The following is a 24,088-nucleotide window of genomic DNA, read 5'->3' on the forward strand; positions in this document are numbered from 1 at the left end:
CTTCAGGTAGTATGAACCTAAAACGCTCGAATATGAAGATTTGTTGACAAATAATCAAGGAGATGGCCTAAAGGAATCAAGGAGATTGGATAGGAGCACCATCCACTCAAGAAGAAAAAGGGGAGAATTCAACCAACTACATATATCTTTCTTTCTCTCAACCAATTGCTTGTATTTATGGGACCATGGATAACTTTAGACCAAATCTAGCACATTCTATTGAGTTTTATGGTATTTAATCAAGCCTCAAAAAATTATGATGAATTTACTAGAACTCTCGTACGACTTTACCAACATAATTAATGACGTATAACATAATACCTATAGTTCACTCAAAGATTTATACACATATCAAACTATCTATAAAATTTATATAATATTAAAAATATTAAACTCGCTCAAACCCACATTGAGATTTAGCACAGTCCGTACATGAAATTTATTAAAAAATAAAATAAAACTTGTTCAATGTTTGCAATACAAACTGGAGTCAAAATTGAAATAACAAGAGTGGAGAAAAAGACACGAGCATAAAGTCCGGAAAGTTGCAACGAGCTTTTCAGAACGGGACAAGCGTTGGCAGCCGCTCCATGCGGATTATTTTGGGTATGTGTTTTGGCATATAGGAAGAGTGAGAGGCCCACCCCAATAATGTGTAGGAGTAAGACTGGTGACGTGGAACTACAGGAAACGTATGGAGAGAGAGAATTTTACCATAGTAAATGCCGGCATCTCATTAAATCTATTTTTGAGATGGATTTTTGGACTTTATTTTTACGAAGTCATTAACATGGAGATCATGAACATAAAAAAGTAAATAGATTTTAAAAATTAAAAATAATAATTTTAATACAAAAATATTTAGATCGTTAGTTTCCGTTGTTTTTAGATGGAACACCTATTTGCATCCATTTTTAAGATAGATGTGTATGTAGTCATGCTTTACACTTTTTATATAATATTATATTTATATATTAAATAATATAATTAATAAATTATTTATATTTAGTTAATATTTAATATACCAAAGATACTTTTATATTTAATATAAATAATATTTAACTAATAGTTTAACAATATATTAGTTTATAGTATACTATATTGCGTGATATTATATTACTTTATAATAGCTTATATATTATATTGCATACTGAAAAAGATCTTGTTAGCTATGGGTTAATGAAATAGTGTAAACGCAATGGCGCAAATTGAATTTGGGCCGATTTTATGGTCACAATTGTCATTTCGTAACATAATTTTAATATTTTTTTATATAGCTTCAAATCAAATGAAATTGGCTCTTCCATTCTACTCATCAAGGAACACTTAATAAAAATATTAAAACAATAGTTTACAATAGTTTTCCATTTTTTTTAGATGGTTTTATTATCATTAGATGAATAATTTTTTTTTTAACAAAAATGATTTTGAGATTGTAACGACCAAGATCTTAAAATTCACCAGATGAATGGCCTAGATTTATTGATGTAAGGGACTAATTTTGACCATATCTAGGGTTCAAATTAAACTTATTTTTAGGGGGATTGATTATTAAGATGAAAAGAGTGTGTGTGAACATTTTGGGTCATACAAATACTATAAATATGGTTTTCTAGAAGTGTGGTTGTATTATACTATGATACAATTGTTGTATGAAATCATTATATATATATATATATAGGTGAAAATAAATAGTGATTTCGCCTACCCTCATCATTGTCCAAATTTCATCGCGCGGTCACTATTTTTTTGTAGTGTTTTATTTTTATTTATTTATTCTAAAAATTGAAATGAACTAAAATTTGGAAGGTATGTACATCTTATGAAGGCGCATCTAATAAAAATATAAAAACAATTATCCGCAAAACACAAATTGACCAAAGTACCCCCAAAATATTTTGAGAGTATTTTGGTCAATATTTTTCATGGAAAATATTTTTTTATATATTTCAAAGATTCCCCTATTTCTTATAAATACACGCTCTAAATTTCAGATTATTTCGTTTTGTAGAAAAAAAACGAAAAATAAAATACTATAAGACAATAGTAACCGCACGATGAACTTTGGACGGTGATGGGGGTAGGCGAAATCACTGTTTATATTCACCTATAGGCGTTGTGTAATATTTTTTATATATATATAGGCAGTGATTTCATGCAACGGTTGTATCATAGTATAATGCAACCACACTTCTAGAAAACCATGTTTGTATTTTCATGAGCCCAAATTTTGCGCACACACTTTCTTCATCTCAATAATCAATCCCGAAAAAAAAAAAGTTCAATTTAAACGTTAGATATGGTTAAAATGAGTCTCCTCCAACTCCATAATCGAATCTAGGCCCTTTACAAATTCGAATTCATATTTTTCTTTTATAACATTATTCATCTAATTATAATAAAGTCATCTAAGAAAATTGGAGAAGACAAAATCCATCTAAGTTATAGATCTAAGCATCTTATCAAAATGAACAGTCTATGTTAATTGGGCTAAATAAATACTTTCTAGGTTTCGTTTTAAAATTTTTATTTTTGTGATTTTTCATTAGAATAAAAATAGTGTATATTTTAAAATTTGGATCAAGGAAAAAAATGATGTTGAAGGTTGTTGCATCATATTACTATACAATCGTTGCATTGCCTATATATATATATATATATATATATATATATATATATATATATATATATATATATATATATATATATATATATGAAAAAGTCTTCCCAACACCTATAGGCGGCAATGAACAATGATTTCACTTACCCTCATCACCGTCTAAAGTTCATCGCAAGGTCAGGACTATCCGATAGCATTTCATTTTTAATATTTTTTTACTAATCGAAATGACTTCAAATTTGGAGCACGTGTACAAGATAATAAGGCACATCTAATAAAAATAGTTTTTTAAAAAATAATTCATAAAAAGCAAATTGACCAAAATACCCAAGAAAGGCTTTAGGGGAATTTTAGTCATTTTTTTGTATAAAATGTTTTTTTTGATATTGTTCGTAGATTCAACTATTTTTTATGAATACCTCCTACAAATTTCAGGTCATTCCTATCTGTAGAAAAAAAATTTAAAATGAAACACTACCAGACAATCGTGACCATACGATGAACTTTGGACGGTGATGAGGGTAGGTGAAATCACTAATCATTTTCGCCTATAGGAGTTTTGTAGTGTCTTTCTATATATATAAATATATATATATATATATATATATATATATATATATATATATATATATATATATATATATATATATATATATATATATATAGGGAAAATATCATGTCAAACCATGGGCTGGTTGTTACAGTATAGGCCAATGGCAGATCTGACTATCACGATCTCATTTCATATTTGAATTTTTCATTTTTTTTTTCAAATCTAAATCACTTCAAATTTAGAGTGTCTATTTTTCAAAAATAGAAGAACCTAATAAAAATATATATAAAATAAATTGTAAAATATTAATTGACCAATGTACCCTTGAAAACTTTTAAGGGTATTTTGGTCACTTTACATTTTGAGAATTATTTTTTATATATTTTTATTAGCTGCGCCTTGATGAGAAGAATGAATGCTTCAAATTTTAAGTGCTTTAGATTTGTAGAAAATAAAATAAAAATAAAATACGAAATCAAGTCGTGACCATTAGATCGGCTTATATTCAATCTAGGCCATAAACGTTTACTGTAGCAGTCAGCGTGTGGGCATATGGTATCTACTCCCACATATATATAAAGTAATGGTTCTATGAGACCCTCCCACACCGATATGTGTAGGATCCCAAAGGATCACCATTAAATTCGGTACAGATATCTAGAATAGTTATCACATGGGTGTGGTACTTGACTTTTCTAGAGATCTGTACTAAATTTGATAGTGATCCTTTGGGGTCCTATACCCATAGGTGTGGGAGGGTCTCATAGGACATTACTATATATATATATATATATATATATATATATATATATATATATATATATATATATATATATATATATATATATATATATATATATATATATATATATATATATATATATATATATATATATATATATATATATATATATATATATATATATATATCAGAAAATTCTTCCTAATGCCCATAAGAGAAAATAAATAGTTATTTTGCCTACCTTCTTCACCATTCAAATTTTATCGTGCGGTCACGATTGTCCAATAGTATTTTATTTTTCATTTTGTTACTATAAATTGGAATAATGTGAAATTTAGAGGGTATGTACATCTTACTGCGGCGCATCTAATAAAAATATAAAAAAAATTATCTGTAAAAAAAAATAACCAAAATACCCCCAAAACCTTTCAGGGGTATTTTGGTCAATGTTTTTCACGTTAAATATTTTTTTTATATTTTTCAAATATTCCTCTATTTTTTATGATTAAACGCTCCAAATTTACGGTCATTTTGAATTGTAAAAAAAAAAAAAAAATAAGATACTACTGGACAATCGTGGTCGCGCTATGAACTTTGGACGGTTATGAGGGTAGGCAAAATCACTGTTTATTTTCACCTGTAGATGTTGCGTAGTATTTTTATTATATATATATATATATATATATATATATATATATATATATATATATATATATATATATATATATATATATATATATATATGTGTGTGTGTGTGTGTGTGTGTGTGTTTAGTTTGTATAGAGCTGAGGCTCCAAACAATCAAAGTAAAGCGCACCTTGAAATAATTTTTAATACTGGAAATCTTTGTTATAGCCTTAAAACATATTTTCATCTTTAATTATAAAATATAAAGCTTCAAAAGTAGTGTAGATCAAGCAGATCTATGAAAACTTGGAAACCTTGAAAATTGAAAGCCCAAAATGCATTGCAAGATGCACTATTTCTCAAACTTGAAATCCATTTTTTCTTCATGTAATTGCATCTTGATGTCGAGACGATCAATTCGAGGATTTTTGGATATAAAAAAACAACCTCTTCTTATGAAAATTTTGTGGTGGGCTGTAATTTGATTGTTTAGAGCCTCGACATATCTTCACCTATATTACCATTCAACCGTTGTATAGTAATGTAATACAACCATCTTCAAAAATGTTAAAAACATTTGTTTGACAAAATTTTTTTAATGTACACTCTTTTCATTCTAAAGAACAATGATAAAAAAGAAAAGTTTAAAAAAATTCCCTAGAAAGTATTTTTCTAGCCCAATTAATATAACCCGTCCACTTTAGTGAGACTGTTAGATATGGGATTTAAAAGGACTTTTTTATTCTTTAAATTTTCATATATCATTATCATCATTAGACTAACAATGCTAAAAAAGATAATAAGTGATTTTGAATTTGCTATGGCCTAGATCTTGAAATTACAGTCAAGATTCATTGTTGGAGGATAATAGTTTTGATTATATCTAGGGTGCAAATTGAATGTTTTTTCGTAGGATGGATTATGAGGATAAAGAGAATGTGTGTGAAAATTTTGGGGGCATAACAAATGTCAAAAAAATGGTTTATATGAATAATGATTCTATGAGACCCTCCCACACTCATGTGTGTAGAACCTCAAAGGATCACCATTAAATTTGGCACAGATCTCTAGAAAAATCAAGTCCCACATCCATGTGACAACTTTTCTAGAGATCTGTACCAAATTTAATGGTGATCCTTTGGGGTCCTACACCTATAGATGTAGGAGGGTCTCATAAGATCATTAATATATATATATATATATATATAGCGAGAGAGAGAGGAGGGTCGTCCCCGTTGCCTTTTGGAGAGATAAACCAGATATGCTCGCTGTTAGGGATTAATCGGACTCAAAGATGGTTCTTTGAGGAAAGTATGATCCAGCATGGTCTACGGTAGTCCAATGATGACCCCTAATGTAGTTTTAAGGCTTTTGAAGTCCATCTAAGGGTTATAGAGGTGGTCTTAGCTTTTTGTGGGTAGGAAGGCCTAGAGAGGTCTGGGGATAGGTATAGGTTGCTGTTAGGGTTTCTTGGCATAGGGCTAAAGGATTTTTTTGGTAGAATTGGGGTTTGGGTCAAATGGAATCCTTTCAGACCCTCAAACAGTCTATTTATAGAAAAAACCTAAGATTGTGACCTCTTATCACTGAAGACCATGGGGGACATGTACCCTAAAGACTATGTGGACGTGTACACTAAGACCATGATTTTCACACGTTTTTGAGGAATTTCGGGCAGTTATGGGTCTGCGATTAAAGGTTATTTGCATGCGTAAATGTGTTTGTCATAGCCAGGGGAATTAACTAGAAAGTGTAGTCCAAAACAAGCTCTACGAATGGACTTTAGTTGCATGCATCAAACCCTTTGTTGCAATTTGCATATGTTTTTTGCATCAACTAAACCTTTGTGGCGGATGGACGAAAATGGAATTATTGGAAACAATCTTGTTATGGTCATAACATCCAAACCATATATTGAATTTGAGTGATCCTTGAACCATTGGAAAGATTATTAGATCTTCGTACAAGTTTATATCCAAATTGGACTAATTTGACTAAATTTGTTGGGATTGAAAAGCCATGGACTTTAGGATATCAATTTTCAAAGTTATGGGTTTCAGAATTGTATATGTGTCTGTTTCTGATGTTTCTTAGGTTTAAGGATGCTTAGGATGATGAACTTGAGGTACTAGATGGTTCCAAAGTGTAGGTTTTAAGTTCACAAAAGTGACTAGATCATGGTACCAACAATTTCAGGGCTTTCGGTTTTTTGGAATTCCCTCAACTAGGAAAAGGGTGACTATAGATTCATATCATGTTCCTAGACACAGAGAGTTCAACGACGCTTATTGTGTTGTTGATATTTGTCAGCCTTCATTGTGTCCTAATTAACCGCTGTCATGTTTTTGGGATGATTTTAGCCTATAAACTGATGTTTTTCGAGCCAATTTGGAGGACCTACTGGTGAATAGAAACCCTAACTACGATTCGTAGTCTTAGAATGCTCCAGCTTTCAAACCCTAGGCCTAGAACTATGAAGCCCTAGATATAGGAACTTCAATTCTGCAGAAACATAAATATAAACAAACCTTTTCAATCAATAGCCCTAGATGTAAATTCTTAGGAATCACTATCTTTCCCAAAGAACATCCATTCAAAGTCATCAATGTTGAAGATCAAGGAATAAGGAGTTTATCTTCACCATCTGGTCAAGGGCCAACTCTGGCTGCTGGTGGTTTTTTCTCTTTTTTTTCTTTTGTTTTTGTTTTCTTTATTATTTCTCCTTGTTTTCTTGCATGCATCTTTATTTTCGTTGTAGATCTATTATTCTTGTTTAGTTTTTATTTTCTTCTTGTTTTACCTTTATTTCTTATTCTTTTGGATACTACACAACCTACGTTGACCTCGGCCGCAAATTCGTAAGGAATGGGTTTGTTTAAATTCATATTTTGACTTTTGATATATGAGTTTGGACACAACCTCTGACGGATCAGATCAGTCCGGTCAGTCTTAGAATTGCATGTAAACAGTGACCACTAGTATATCACTGATAGTAAAGCTGAAAGTGGCAGCGGGTTGATCGACTACATAAACTGATATAATAATATTGATAGCTCACAATTACGAAGAAAACAAGACGTAAAACAACCACCATCAGTGCCATAGACATTGGAACCAAAGAAAAGTGTCTAAGCAAATCATAATTGAGAGTGTGTCTAGATGCCTGCAAATTCCTTGAGGCCATACTCCTTCTGATTTGCCCTGTGGAAGTAGTAGAAGTTATAGTATGCATGAGTGTCGAAGGGTTTAAAAATCTTAGGGTGATTTTCGTCCACGAGCTCTTGGGGGGCCTCAATCAATACATTTGGAATTGGGAATGAAAATATCCCACAAGAATATCTGTCCTCGTATCCCTTATGCATCACCCGATGTCGTACCGGATGAAGCCTACCATTGGTCCATGCATGAAATGAATAATCAGAAAAACGAATGCAACAAAAAAATATGTTTGTTAACTAGATTTTGAATAAGAGAAAACTAGCTATATTCTAAAAGAAGCTATGGCTCATTGAAAAGAAACTCGCAAAACTGAGAATCATTACAATTACAATTTCTTGAGACAAAGTGACCTTTAAATCTAAATCTAAACTGTCATTGCCCATCATCGGCACATGCAAGAGTTGATTCCGGCTGTCTAAGGGTATGATGGTCTGTATGGTCTGTTACATAGGACAGGATCAACATGGATGTGGGCATTTCAAAGATAATCACACATTATATGATTATAAATACTAATAAATTTTCTTTTGTTTTTATCATACACATAGTAGTAATAGGGTGTGGTTTGTATAGGGTGTAAACTTTAAACAATCAAAGTAAGGCGCGCATATAAATCTTGGTAAAAGATGTAGTTTTGATAAAAAAAATAAAAAACCCTTTCAATGACCTCGACTTTTATTTTTAAACCAAACTATAAAATTTAAAGTCGACTAGTGGTTTAGATTGAGCAAATCTAAAAATACTTAAAAAATTCTTAAAATAGACAGCTTATATAATATGTTTCAAGATGCACAATTTTTAGGACTTTAAAATCTGATTTGAAATTCAGTATTTATAATCTAATCTAAATAATATAACTACAATTGTAATTCTAATTATATGATGGGATTGTATAGAAAGAGACCATTTATCTTTTGTACATGGTTGTCACAATCATTCTTTTCCTTTAAATTTCAAAATGGATAGTTGTAAGGGTATCACTTAATGGACACAAAGTTCCAAAAAAAAAAAGAGGGAAAATTTCGTATAGAACCCTAATTCCTCATATTATTTCATGGTAGACCCTCTTTCCGTTTTCTTTCAAGAAAATCCCTAAGAATTTCACCGTACCCCCTTATCTCTTATCTCCATCTTTTATTGACATTTGACCATAAAAATTTGCCCCAACAAATATTTTTTTTATCATTTCATCCTAAAAAAAATTTAACCCTCTTTTTCTCTTTCTACCCATTAAAAGCGTTTTAGAGTTGAAATGGTATAAAAAAAATTTTTGGGGCTAATTTTTATGATCAAAAGTCAATAAAAGAGGGAGATAAGAGATGAGGGCGTATGGTGAAATATTTAGGGGTTTTCTTATGCTGCTTGGAAGAAAAGCGGAAGGAGGGTCTACTATAAAATAATACAAGGAATAAGGGTCCTATAGGAAATTTTCCCAAAAAAGAAATTCTCGAACTTCGTAACTCATCCCAAGCCATCATATTTGATATCTAATGAGTGAGAAGGATTATGACCTCCATGTACGAAAGATAAATGGTGTCTTTGTAGACAATCCCATATTAAATATACACTATTTTATTCCAATGAATAATCACATAAAAACAAAATTTGAAAACATTCCTGGAAAATATCTTTTTAGCCCGATTAATATAAGCCTTCTAGTTTGTTAAGATCTTAGATCCAAAACTTATGAAGATTTTTCCCATTTCCTTTTGTCTTAGATAGCTATGTTATCATTAGATGAACAATATTGAAAACTAAAAAAATAGTTTTGAGTTCGTAAATGCCTAGATCTTGAAATTCACCAATTGGATATTCTAGATTCATTGTTTGAGGGGACTCATTTTGACCATATCTATGATGTAAATTGATTTTTTTTTTTTTTTTTAAATTGACTATTGGTATGAGGAATACGTATGTGCAATTTTTTGGGTCATCAAATGGTACAAATATAGCTTTCTAGATGTGTGGTTTCTTTATATTACTATACAACCATTACATGAAATGGTTGATTGATTCTATGCAATGGTTTTATCATAATATAATGAAACAATCTAAAAAAACCATGCTTGCACTATTTGTTTGACCATGTTTTTCAAACATATACTCTTTTTATTTGGTCAACGATCACCAAAGAATAAAATGTAAGAATACAACTTAGAAAATATTTTTTAACTAGCTTAAAATAGGCCATCTATTTTACATGTTAGAACTTTAGAAGGATTTGTTTCCTTCCTCTAGATTTTGTAGATAGACTTTGTTATTATTACATGAAGAATCATAAATATGAAAATAGTTTATTTTGATTTCCTAGAGGCCTAGATCTTAAATTTCACCATATGGAGATTTAGATTTGTTATTGGATGGGGACTTATTTTGATTGTATCCAAGGTGCAAATTGAATTTTCTTTTTTTAAGATTGATTGTCTCGATGAATAGAGTGCTTATGCAAAATTTGGGTAAAACAAATGCCACAAATATAAGTACTTTTGTACTCTTATTTAAAGAGAAATCTCCCACAAAAATTAATTTTTTAAAGGGTGTGGTTTGTATAGAGCTGAGGCTCTAAACAATCAAAGTAAAGTGCAACTTCAAATAGTGCCAAAAAATGGGGTTTCAACACTGGAAATCTTTATGATAACCTTAAAATATATTTTCATATTTAATTATAAAATTTAAAGTTTTAAACACAATATAAGTTGAGCAGATATATGAAATTTTGAAAATTGACGGTCCAAAAATGTATTATAAAATATATAATTTCAAAAACTTGAAATCCATTTTTTTCTCATATCATGCAACTTGATGTCCAGATGATTAATTTGAGAATAATTGGGCATCAAAACAACCTCTTCTAATGAAATTTTTGAGGTGGGCTCTAAGTTAATTCCTTAAATTCTCAGCTTTATATAAAATTTTTCTTTCTTTAAAATAGAAGAAACATAGTTTATAATAACTCATTGAAACATTAACCTTCGTACTTTTAAGTATTATGAAATATTGACAATTCCTATGTATTAAGAGAGACAAAGAGACCAACCATGAAAGTATCGCCTATGGTGATAACTAGAGAGCCTCCCGAGGGCACCACTGGTGACCAGGATCCATCTTTAAATTGCACCTCGAGACCACCGACTTGGTCTTGGCACAGTATGGTCATCATGTTCTTGTCCGAGTGATCATGCAAGCCCTTCACTTGGTTGTCTCCTTTGGGGGCCGTGTACTTCATCATGCGAAAATGATAATTTGTGGTTCTCTCAAGGTCATCATTGTATTTCTCCACACCATAACTCTCCAAAACCATTATTCGAATTAGTCTAGAAACCTCTATTATCTTCTCTGTTGCTGTCTTTACCGTCTCGCTATGGCCAACAAAACCAACAATCGTTAGAAGACTAAAAAGTTTTATGAAAAATAGATTGCTAAAGTTTTGTTTAGACATATTTCTGAGAAAAAAAAGGAAACAAGGGATGTTCCTAAACAAGCTCATTTTTTTTAACAAAAAATCATACAAAGCAGGTGTATATATAAAACGAGCAGCTAATTTTAATTACAAATCGTGCGTTTGGCTTTGTGTTAGTGTTTTGTCTCTTGTCTTCTACCCGCCATTTGGAACGTCCTGATAAAGACTAGCCATCATTATTACGGTTATTTTTCATAACTCTATTAAATAATATATTTTTAAACTGTATATTTCTTAAATGTTTGTATTTATTTTGGAGCTCTTTTTTTTATAACTCTCTTAAAAAAAATTATGTTGCCTGAGTCTATAAGAGGTATTGATTTCAATTGATGGAGGGGGCTATATTTTATTTCGGAACTCTTTTTATCTTAACTCTTTTAAAAAAAAAAATTCTTACATCTCGTGAATTCTAAAAAAATGACCCCCCATTTTTTCATAATTAAAAACCAATCTTACATATCTGAAAAGAGATAAAATGCTTGCACAATCTAGCAAAAGTGACATTTATTTTTGTAATTAATTAAATATGACTATGATATTATATCTATGATGTAATAAATTAATCAATATTGAAGCAAAAAAAACCAATGTTGGAAAAACCGGGTGTTCCAACTGCTAATCGCCCCGTTAGATTGGAACTGGTCATTGGCCAGTTCTGATTTTGGGTGTTTTGGTGATCGTCAGGTATCTAAAAAAATTTCAAAAAAATGTATATAAATTCTCAAAAAAAAAGGAATTTGGTTTGTAATGTATTTTCCATATTTTTGTATGTTATCGTAAAGATTAAAAATTGTTTTGGTCATTAATACTCACTTTAATTAAAAAATCGATTCATTAAAATTCATTTATTTCATTAATTTTTAACTTCATTTGAATGTGTTTTGTTTTAATCATTCTTTATATGCTTTTCATATTTTAGTTGACTTTTTGTTTTGTATCTTTTTTATTTTTTCAACAATTTTTTTACCGCCTAGGTTTTTTCACATACCGATCTTTTTATATGTGGTTAGAATGGTTAAATAAGATGGTTTACCGGTTAGACTGGTTAAACGACTTCAGGGCCAATGTGTTGTTAACCATTCCAGTTTGATTTTGCGAACACTGAAAAAAAACACAAAGCAATATAGTGGTTTTCAAGTTATTTCAATATCTTAAAAAAATAATAATAATCAGAATATTATTATTGATAAATTAGAAAAAAAATTTAGATTTTACAAATTTTTTATTGTTGATCGATATTAGCTCTATGATGCACAAAATCAGTCAATATTTTATCAAAAAAACCATGAATCTGTATAGGACTTTTGAAGATGATTTCAAAAGTTTCAAAATAAACTAAACATCATAAAAAACTATGGAAAAATTAGAGAGATATAATAAAATTGACAATATTTTCACACACTAACGATGTTAGCTCTTTGATGCACAAAATTAGTAGAAAATGACAAAATAAAACCATTAATTTATATAGGGCTGTTGAAGGTTATTTCAAAAGCTTCAAAACAAGCCAAAATAATTTCAATTTGGTGTAGAAATCATCAAGAACAATGAGGTTTGACAAAAAAAACACGAGAATCCGCAGAGGGATTTTGTAGATAACTTCATTAGATTGAAAATGAACCCATAATCAATTAATTTCATGAATAAATAAGAAAGAATGGAAGAGATTGGCAGATTTGTTTTTTTATGAACGAAGAACCCTAGAAACCTAATAATTTCGTAATAAATGTTGTTCGATTTGGGTTTTGATGAACCCAAATCTTAACATAAACATAATATTGCTGATAAAAACATGAAAAGATTCTAAAAATCGATAAAAATCACTCACAATGTTAATATTTTTAGTTTACAATAGTTTCCGTATTACAAAAAAGGAGTTTTGCATGCCAAATACGAAAACTCGGGTGATTTTCACATTTTTTGAACCGATTCTTCCATGTTTTCGGTGATTCTTGTTCGACCTGTTAGTCGGTCGAGGCCGAGTCGACTCACCAGAGTTTGAAAACCTTGTTCCTAAATCTCATAAGAATTATGAAAATCATATAATTCTTAATTCTAAATAATATAACAGTGTTTTCCAATTTTTTGGGATTTTCACTATTTGTTTTATATTTTTTACGCATTTTCTAAGCGTTTCTACATCAAAAGTGATTCAAGTATTTCTTTAAAAAAAGGAAAATTGGGAAGTTAAAAAATCTTCTGGAAGTTAAAAAATCTTCTTTAGAACTACCCAAATCACATAAAGTTTAATTCTAACTAATACAAAGGTGTTTTGTCAAAAATGGTTATATTTGTTTTTTTGAGTGTTAACGGTAATTTCATTGAGAAATGAGAAATTACAAAGAAAAAAGGCAAAAGAAAACGAAAATAAGAAGAAAAGAAAAGAAGGGAAAAGGGTGGAAAAGGAGGGTTATAATTCTAACTAATTTGATGGGGATAGATCATCTACAGAAATGGTTACTTTAGCCTACAAAAATGTCCTGGGTTGTGACGGTGATCAAATGCTCTTTGTAATTTATGTAATTCCGTAAAGAAAAGTTTAACTTTTTTGTCCCAAAAAAAAAAAAAATTGAACCCGGAAACTGACATTCAATGTAAAATACAACATCTTTTCATGCCTGACCAAAACCCAATTCATGAAAATTATGAAAATGGGTCAACCCTTTAATGATGTGAATGAATTTACTTGAACTTGGGGTGTCCTTGGGGCCACATGAGGTTGGTAAACTGCTCAATGTTCTCCAACTGCTCCGCATGGTTGATGCTAGTGGCTTCATATAAAGGAGCATGTGATTTGGGAGCCCAATATCCATGGGCAAGAACCTCAGATTGGTTCTTCATCTTCGTTTCCAGGGGAAGATCAAAGAGTTCCTTCATAGCAGAGAAGAATTCCTTCTGCAGAGAATCCGGGAAGTTGGTATCGTACACGGCCTCGAAACACCCTAGGCCTTCAACAGCTTCTCGCACATCTTGTGTCAGCGTTTTCCATCTCTCAGTTCCTGGCTTCAAGACTCCTGAGAAATCAAGGACTGGTACTTTCATCAGAGATTGAGAACCCATGTTGAAGAGAAATGGGATTGATTTTTGCTGGGGTGAAAGGAAATAGGTCTGGATTTTTTTGTGTGTTTATTTGCAAGAGGAGCTTAGTATATATGGGGTTCGGGGCAAGTTCTTTTCCTCTCGTTAGTTACTAGGACATATAATAAGAAACTGGTTCATAGATACATGTCGCTTGTTATTGGCAATTGATACCAATGTCAACCAGTTAGTTAAATTAACTGTCACTGTTTATTAATTTATTTGCTATGACATTATTAGGCATGACACCATTGTTAAATTTATTAAGAGTGGAAGGTGATACGTATCATTCATATTATTTAATGGTTTAGGTGAAGTACAAGAAAAATAACATTCATAATTGTTGCTCAAGTCCAAAATAATATTCGTGCTTCCCAATTAGGGAAGGTTTGGATCGTTAATTCGTGTTCCTGATTCGTGGATAACCTAATTCAAGCCAAATTGGATTCAAGAAAATTTCAAAAAAATTTAAAAAAAAATTATAAATCCTTTTTATTGGGTTTCCAAGAAAAAGGTATTATGATTTCTTTGTTTTAGAAAATTGTTGTTTCTGTAAGGTTGCAACGTTAAACAATCCAATTAAGGCGCACCTCAAAATTTTATCATACCATAACATATAATTTTGGTGTAAATTTCTTTTAAGATTATCTCAAAATCTATTTTCATATCTAATTATAAAAGTTTAAACTCCAAAAAGGGCTAAAATCAAAATAGATCTATAAACATATGAATATATTGAAAATGAACGGTTTAGACAATATGTTGCAAAATGCACTATCTCTAAGACTCAAACTCTTTTTTTTTTCATATTCATGTATCTCAATGGGAAGATGATCAATTGGATGATATTTCAACATTAAAACAACCTTTTACAATAGATATTTGAGGTGCATCTTTACTTCTACATTTTAAGGTTCTAACTATATATAAACTTTTTCCATAGTAACATGTCTTCTTTTTTCGGGTATTTGTTGATCATTACATTTAGGAAAATTGTTTCATGTGAGCTGGACCACATTTCTACATATGTGGTCCAGAACAGTAAAGCATCCATCTTAAAGATGGATGCAAGTAGGCAATCCATCTAAAAACAATAGAAACTAACGGTCCAAATATTTTCTTAATAGAATTATTATTTCTAGTTTTTCAAATTTATTTATTTATTCCTATTCATGATATCCATGTTAGAGATTATATGTCCTTAAAAATTGAGTCCAAAACGTCATATTTAAAATAGATTTTTAAGAGGCGCCACATTTCAACATGTGAGGGCTTAGCCCGCATGCTAACCGTGTCCGTACATTTGTTTCACAATCAAACTGGATCATATATTGTCAAAACTAGCGCATACAATTTTCAAGATGCAACCTAATACCAAAAAGAAATACTAAATGCTTCTTCTCCGCGTTCACTCTACTTGTAAAGTTGTTGAGACAAATCGAGCATATGGTGAATCGTTTTCTTGCCCGAAATACTGAAGACTAGTACATATCTTGTGCTAACTCCCACCCTCTTGCTACTAGCACCCTGGGTGAGCTATATCTTGGCTCGTACTTGGTGTCTCAGAATCATCCTCACTCCCACCTACTTCCTTTTTCTCTTTCCCCCTCCTTCAATAGGTAAATAACGGCCTATATTTCGCATGAATTGCTCAAATACTAGCAAGTCACCAACTCCTCCATGCTCATCCTCTCTTTCTCCATCATCTTCATCACCAATTGTCTCAATAAATGCTATATTACGCAACACTAACTACTCCTCTTCTATTAATTACTCCTTTGTTATATCTCCATTCAATTTTGCATCTAGATCAACTAGGTTGTGCTACTCATTTTCCTATTCAATATCACTCTTAGAAGTTTAAATATTAATGAACAAAAATGACCTTTCAAAGCCAATATGAATTCATTTGATTTCTCTTACGAGTGTTCAACCATTAGTACTTCAATTTCACTCACACCCAATGGCTGAACTACAATGAGGAAGTACCTTGATAGCTATTTTATCAAGGTATACTTGAATTATGGTAAAATGTAAAAAGCGTTGCAAGAAGAGGTCGAAATATTTAATAATGTGAAAGATGTAAAAGAACATAAGTGGATCCATCACATTACAATAAGAGAATTTTTCCAAGGATCCAAAAAGGCCCTTCGTTAGATGTTTGTTCTGACATCCGTTGTTTTAGCTTCCAAAAACTATTCCCCGATAGATTTTTACTAATACGAGAAATGACATACACAATTTCAATGGCATAAAAGACTTATTTCAAGAAAAAATCCTACAATTTGAGTTTATGATTAATTTTCTGACAAAATTATTATTCATAAAACCAAGTATAAGTTAGTGATCATCTAATCAAGAGAATTACTTCAAACCTCCTCCTCCTTTAGGATATGTTACCCTAAAGGCTCTCTGACACATTATAAAATTTACCGGCAAACAATATCGACAAAAATTGATAGCTTTTTAAAGAGAGAAATAATAACGAGAATGGAATCATAAGTAGTCAGGCACGAGCCCATAGACACAACATAAGAAACAACACCCCAAAAAGGGCCTTGCTCTCTCCAAACAAACACTTTTTTATACATCAAAATTAAATTCCCTTTTACATAGTACGTGCCTCCTTTTATACATTTAAATCACCTCCTCACATGACTCTTACTATATATCTCCCTACTAAAAACTCAAAACAATAACACACCAAAATAAATCTATCTTTAGATTCTTTTAATATTCATCTATCAACTTCCTAAAAGATAATTAGGACTCCCTACTTTACCTTTCGACTTGTGTGACTTATTATTTTTTTTGGTTTCAACCCAATACAAAAAGATAACGCGCCCTTTAAAATACAATATATTTCTTAAAAACTAAAGATAAACACCTTGTACCCTCAACTACTACAAAAGATAAATTTGACCCATTATTTTCCCTACTTTCAACCCAACACAAAAAGATAACACTCACTTTAACGTAGGAAACAAAATATATTTCCTAAAAACTAAAGATAAACACCTTGTACCCCCAACTAATACAAGAGATAAACTTTCCTAAACGAATTAAAAGATAACCTTCCTCCCAAGCTAAATCCATGACACTTAATCTTTTTATTTCAAAAGAAGAAATCAAAAGAAATACTCTAACTTTCCTAAATAAAAACCCATCTAGAAATACGTACACTAAAATACAGCTAAAGACTTATCTTTAAAAAAAGATACTCCTTAAAATATAGACTTTATTAAACTAAACTAAAACAAATCCCTATTAATTTTATTTCTAAAAATTCATCCTAATAAAATAAATAAAAAGTCTACACAATATCTAAAAATAAAATTAACAAAAAATAAAATTAAAATTTGTAGCCACCAAATTTTGATCTGTATCATTCTCCCCTGGTTGGAGAATACTCATCCTCGAATTTTAAAATACACTAAGATAAAATTTGTACTAGTCACGCCACCTTCTTCAACCTGAATATTGAAAAAATAATCATGTGACCTATGGTTTTCTGCATTGATCAAGACACAACAATGGTGCACTGAAATTATGAAACCCTCGAGGAAAGCGTCATTGTATATTGATTTTTCAACCACATAAACTTGCTGAAATTTCTCTTGCTTCACGTTAGGGCACATCACATATGTTTCTATTTATTTGGTATGCATCTCCAAATGCTCGATCTCCTTTGGGTTCAAATAAAGATTTTGAGTTTCCATCTCTCTATCAATAACAAAATTAGATATCCCAGCTACCTCAAAGATAAATTCTTTCCTTTTTTCTTGTTCTTCATAAAAAAACAGAAACTTCAACAAAGTTGGGGTAACCTGCGACTTCCAAGAATGATGATTGCAATTGAAGATCCAAAACTACATGTTCTTCATCTTCAACTGGTTCTTCATCAAACTTAGGTAGATCAATCTCCCGACCATCAGTTTCCGACACAAAGCGTTAGCATGGGATGGGTTCTCGAAAATCGCATCCAATTTTCTGCCATCATCATGGTGTGTCGAAGCTAGTTTTTACATTAAGCACAGGGTTAGCTATTTTACTTGCCTTCTCAAACTTTTGTTCTCCATCTCTCGGAGTGCTCGGAGGTTTTGTTATCGCTATAAGGGTGGAGTCTCGATACACGACCATAGAACTTGTCCACGAGCATGATGCCATTCGATGAACACCAAGAAGAAACAACAAAACGTGCGGATCTGAGTAGTCCAGCACGGGCCTATAAATACAAGAGAAGAAATAACATCCTGAAAGGGCCTCTCTCTCTCTCTCTCTCTCTCTCTCTCTCTCTCTCTCTCTCTCTCTCTCTCTCCATGAATTCACTTTCTTTATTAATCAAAATTCAATCCCCCTTTACATGGTGTGTGCTTCCTTTTGTACATTTAAATCACCTCCTCATGTGACTCTCAAAAGATAACCCCTAATATATCTCCCTACTAAAAACTGAAAATGAGAACTAACTAAAATGAATCTATCTCTAAATTCTTTCCATATTCTTCCATCCAACTTCATAAAAGATAATTACAATTCCCTAATACATCATTTTCACCACATTACTCATTATTTTTTGTAGTTTTAACCCAACACAAAAAGACAACACCCCCTTTAAAATAGAAAACAAAATATAGTTTTTAAAAACTAAAGATAAACACCTTTTACTCCAACGAATACAAGAGATAAACTTTCCTAAATGAATTACAAGATAACCTTCCTAACAAGCTAACTACATCGTACTTGCCTTTTTATTTCAAAAGAAGACTCTAAAAGAAATACTCTAACTTTCTTAAATGAAAACCCGCCTAGAAAATACGGACACTAAAATACAACTAAAAACTTATCTTTGCTAAAAAAAAGATACTTCCTAAAATATAGACTTCATTAAACTTAACTAAAACATATCCTTATTAATCTTATTTCTAAAAATTGATCCTAACAAAATAAATAAAAAATCAACCCAATCTCTAAAAATAAAATTGACAAAAAATAAAATTAAAATTTTTTGCCACCAAATTTTGATATGCATTACTCTCACTCCACAAAAGCGTACTCTAGTAAATATGCTGGATGCCACATATCTCAAATTTTAGCCATGGCTAAAAATTTGTAGAAGATATGTTCAACAAAAGACATCTTAGAGATTCAATCTATAATTTTTGACCGTCTAATACATCCTTTTCTTTATGTCCTTTATGCACTTTCTTTAATAAAAAAAATCTGCCCTTAGTAAGGTTCACAAGTGTTTGAAATGTCGGATTGGTGGGTAAATTGGTCGTCCAAAAAACTAGTTTACGTTAGTCGATCGGCGATTTGGATTTGGGGAGTGGTTGGATCAGGCCACTCTAGCCTAAAAAAAAGTACTTCAAAAAAATATTCAAATTTGTTACAAATATTGCATTTTGGATTTCCAAAGAAAAAATAGGGGCTGTGCAATATGGATTTTAATTATTTTACAAAAAAGTGAATATGGAGATGTCGTTTCCTGTTTGAGTGTTTGTTGATATTGAATTTGATGCTAAATTTGTAAACTAACTATAATAATGTGTTTTTACAAAAGAAGAGACTACACAACATCTATGGGCGAAAATAAACTGTATTTTCACCCATAGGCTTAGTGCCGTTCGATTTTTTCGACCGGCGTGGATTAGAAGATGTCCACAGACATAGTATGTCTGTTGTAGGGTTTCTTCACACAAAAAAATATGGGATTCCGCCGTAGCTATCGTAAAGCCGTTGCAGGTTTTTTGTATAAACCGCAACGGACATGCTATATCCATTTCGGGGTGAAACACTACTCAAATTCGCCCATAAGCGTTTCTAAGAATTTTATTTTTATAAAGTTCTTTATAGTAATTTTGTGATTTTTATTGAAGATCATGGATTGGAGAGAGCATGTCCTATGCTATGCTTCTTGAAACCCGTGTGTTTTCCTTCTATTCATTAAATCAGTATTTTCCTTACTCTATTAATCATTATACTTCTTGCCCATATTCTTGAAAGCCCACTGTCTTTCTTTTGGCATGTTCCATATGTTCTTTTCTATTTTTGTATTTATGTTTTCCATAGTCTTGATAGCACAAGATAATATTTCTTGGTAATTATGCTATGTATTTATATTTTCCATTGGTTTTTCTTTATCACATGATTGTATATCTTGGAAATTATGGCATAATCAGAGAGGGAGGGAGGGAGAGAGAACCAATAGGAAAAAATATAAGCAACAAATTATGAGAGAGAGTGTGAGATATGGAGGAACAACCAAATTGTGGTACAGAGGGAGAGTACAGGGCCAAATGAGAAAACCAAGCACAAGATTGCATATCTTGGGAACTATATTTAATGAGAGAGGGAGGGAGAGAGACCTAATGGGAAAAAAATATAAAACAACAAATTATGAGAAAGAAAGTGTGAGATGTAGAGGAACAATCAAATTGTTGTACTGAGGGAGAGGAAAGGGCCAAATGAGAAAACAAAGCAGAAAGCGGGAGCTACTGAGCTTACAAGTTGCTTTGGATAAGGAGAAAGGTACTAATATTCATATTCAAAGGACATTTACCATCCAAAGGGCGTTTGGTCCCGCATTGGTGATATACATAAGAGCCTTATGGGGCAAATTATATAAAAAGGACCTCCCACCCTTCTCTCAAACATTGTCGGCTACGCGTCACATAGAATTGTTGGGTCGCGCCTGAGCATTTAATTTTTTTAAAAAATATTTTTTTATTAATTTTTAATTTTTTTAAAAAATAATAAATTATTAAATAGAGAAATGATTTTATAGGACATTCTCCTATTCATGTGTGTAGGACTCTAAAGGATCACCATTAAATTTGACACGGATTTATAGAAAAGTCAAGACTCTAACTTTTCTAGAGATCCATGTCAACTTTAATGGTGATTCTTTGGGGGTCCTACGCACATAGGTGGGGGAGGATCTTAAAGGATCATTACGCAAAAGAAAATTAGTAATTTAGATATGGGAACATGGCACTTACATAACCGGCAGGTCGGATCCTAGTAAGAGTAGCTCTGATTCCCGATATGTTCCCGAAACCAGAGGACCCAAACTATTCCATTTTAATAAATTTCAAGGGCCTTTAGATGAACTCATAATTCATCATCCTTTTTCCTTTTATCCTAATTAATTGAGAACGGCAATATGAATCATATATCTCCATTCTGTTCTATTAAAAGTCATATCCTCAGTGAGGCCATAAGTTTGTATATCTTTTCAGACTACTTCCAACCATGTCCTTTTGGGCAAACGCCTTGCCCTTTTCAGTCCTTCCACTTAAACTAATTCGCACCTTCTAATAGGTGTTGTACTTGTTCGGCGCCACATATGATCAGCCCACCTTAGTATACTCTCTCTCTCATTTTATTGCATAATGGCGTCACGCCTAAATTCTCTAGAATAGAGTCATTGTGAATTCTCTCGAATTAGTCAATTTTTTCATCTTTTAAATTCCATTATCTAGTTCTTGGATGCCCATTACTTTTACCCTTTCTGTTCTATGTCTTCATGCAGATGTCTCTGACTACGAGTCTATGTTGAGTAGTCAACTCTATCCTGGGATAACCTTGCAGTTTTTTCATGATGAACTCATTATTAACTTTCATAATTACGGTAAAGATAGATTTTTAGGCCATCACAAGTTTTTGGCATTGAAACAACATTTTACAATAGGGTTTTGTGGCACACTTTATTTTGATTGAATTCTACTTTTATATATATATATATATAATATATATATATATATAGGCTCATCACCATCCGAAAAAATAGGGCGGCGTACGTTTTTCGACCACTACAGACCTTGTATGTCCGTGACGGTAAAAAAAAAAAGTAGAACCAACAATGAACTGCCACGGACATAGCAAGTCTATGATGGTGGCAAAACACTATAGCACTTCACGTATAGGCATTTTTTAGGTTTTTCCATATATATATATATATATATATATATATATGTGTGTGTGTGTGTGTGTGTGTGTATGCGTGTGTGTGTATGCGTGTGTGTGTGTGTCTGTGTTTGTATTTTTTTTAGGGTTTGGTTTTTATAAGGTTGCAACCTTACACAATCCAATTAAGGCGCATATCCAAATTTTATCATAACATATAATTTTGGTGTAAAATATTCTTAAGATTATCTGAGACTCAAAATATTTTTTTTCTTCATATTCTTACATCTTGATGTCGAGATGATCAATTAGACAGTTTTTCAATAATAGAACAACTTTTTCCGATGCAATTTTGAGGTGCATATGTAATTCTACATTTTAAGGTTGCAACCTTGTATAAACTTTTTCTTTTTTTATTATTATTATTGTTAGCACTCTACAAAATCCTATAGGCCACATTAAGAAAGGAATGTAAAATGTTAGAATTATTGTAGTTTCCCTATTAATTATTTAATATTTATAACTTGTTAATGTAGAATCTGAATGTGTTACAAAGTTTTAGAAAAATTCTTTTGAACTTTGAGCTTAGTTAATGGAATAAATGCAGCCATCTAATTTCACATCCGATGGTGAAAAATAATTGTGACCACCTTGTAACAAAAATAAATGGCCTCATTGTATTATTATCCTTATTAATATACTTACTATTGTCTTTTAATGAATATTTAAAATATATCATTCTTGAAATGACAAACATACTCTGTCTTTTAATGCAAATATCAGCACTACTATATCTAAAGTTAAAAATACCCTTGCTCATTTTTTTAGTAATGGAATAAAAAAAGAGGCAACTAGTATAGTTTTGGTAGTTTACACCCCTTTCTACATGCAACCTATAGAATTTCATTTTTCATTGGTGTTAACATTACAATATTAATTCTATTCTATATGTAACCTATATGATTTCTAACTATAGGATGTCATCGGGTGTTAATATTAGAGAAATAATTGTTAATCTAGTGGTCTATTTGTTACTGTCCAAGGTTGTGACTGGTGCAGGCATAACTTTCCGACAAAATAGATAGTTTCTAGGTGAAGGGCAAAGCAAGATCCCCATAGTGAAATCTGAGTATCTTTTGTAGAAAGTGTACAATCCATGTACCATAGTAGTGTATGAGGATAGCTCGCAATCGATGAATGTGAGAAATTCTCTTAATTTCCTTAAGGAAAAGTTTATACAAGGGTGCAAAACATATCCTATCAAAATAAGATGCACCTCAAAAATCCATTAGAAAATAGTACGCCGAAGTTTGAAAACCTTCCAATTGAACAACTTGACCTCTAGAGGTATGGATATGAAGAAAAAACAATTTTAATTGCTATAAGTAGTATCATGTAACAAGTTATCTAAATTTTCTATTTTCAATATTTTGAAGTGTTTATAGATCTGCTCAATCTGCACCTTCAAATTTTATCATGGTATATAATTTTGATGTAAAATGTCCTTAGGATTATCTCAAAATCTATTTTTATATCTAATTATAAAATTTTAAATTTCAAAAAAGGTTAAAATCAAGTAGATCTATAAACATATGAAAATCACGAAAATGGTCGGTGTAGATAATATGTTGTAAAATGCACTATTTTTGAGACTTAAAATCTTTTTCTTTTCATAGTCATACATCTCGATGTCGAGATGATCAATCAAAGGGTTTTTCAACATTAAAACTACCTTTTCCAATGGATTTTTGAAGGGCATCCGTAGTTCTACATTATAAGTTAGCATCCTTATATAAACTTTTTACTTTTTTAAATTTGAAATTTCTTAATTATGGTTGAAAATAGATTTTCATACAATCATATGATTTCCAAATTCAAAGCTTA

The 24,088-nt window shown here is 31.3% G+C and overlaps 1 protein-coding gene across 1 annotated transcript; it reads right to left on the minus strand.

Annotated features, from left to right (window-relative positions):
* Nucleotides 1-7,808: 7,808 nt before the first annotated feature.
* LOC18431179 (putative 2-oxoglutarate-dependent dioxygenase AOP1) lies at nucleotides 7,809-14,412 on the minus strand. The gene is made up of 3 exons (XM_020665349.2): nucleotides 13,908-14,412; nucleotides 10,799-11,120; nucleotides 7,809-7,929 (listed from the first exon to the last, which is right to left on the minus strand). Exons 1-3 carry the CDS (start codon nucleotides 14,279-14,281, stop codon nucleotides 7,897-7,899), a joined length of 729 nt encoding a protein of 242 aa, XP_020521008.1. The 5' UTR covers nucleotides 14,282-14,412; the 3' UTR covers nucleotides 7,809-7,896.
* Nucleotides 14,413-24,088: the final 9,676 nt, after the last annotated feature.

This window comes from Amborella trichopoda, chromosome 6, assembly GCF_054954075.1.
Source record: "Amborella trichopoda isolate Santa Cruz 75 chromosome 6, AtrichopodaSantaCruz75HAP2 v2.0, whole genome shotgun sequence".
In the NCBI taxonomy this organism is placed as follows: Eukaryota; Viridiplantae; Streptophyta; class Magnoliopsida; order Amborellales; family Amborellaceae; genus Amborella; species Amborella trichopoda.

What these genes read in the sequence shown, in the direction of transcription:
- LOC18431179 (XM_020665349.2), bottom strand. Translation starts at nt 14,281, where the DNA reads ATGGGTTCTCAATCTCTGATGAAAGTACCAGTCCTTGATTTCTCAGGA. An exon ending in CAAGGACACCCCAAGTTCAA is followed by an intron (nt 11,121 to 13,907) that starts GTAAATTCATTC and finishes TGTTGGCCATAG; the next exon opens with CGAGACGGTAAAGACAGCAA. An exon ending in CCATAGGCGATACTTTCATG is followed by an intron (nt 7,930 to 10,798) that starts GTTGGTCTCTTT and finishes GACCAATGGTAG; the next exon opens with GCTTCATCCGGTACGACATC.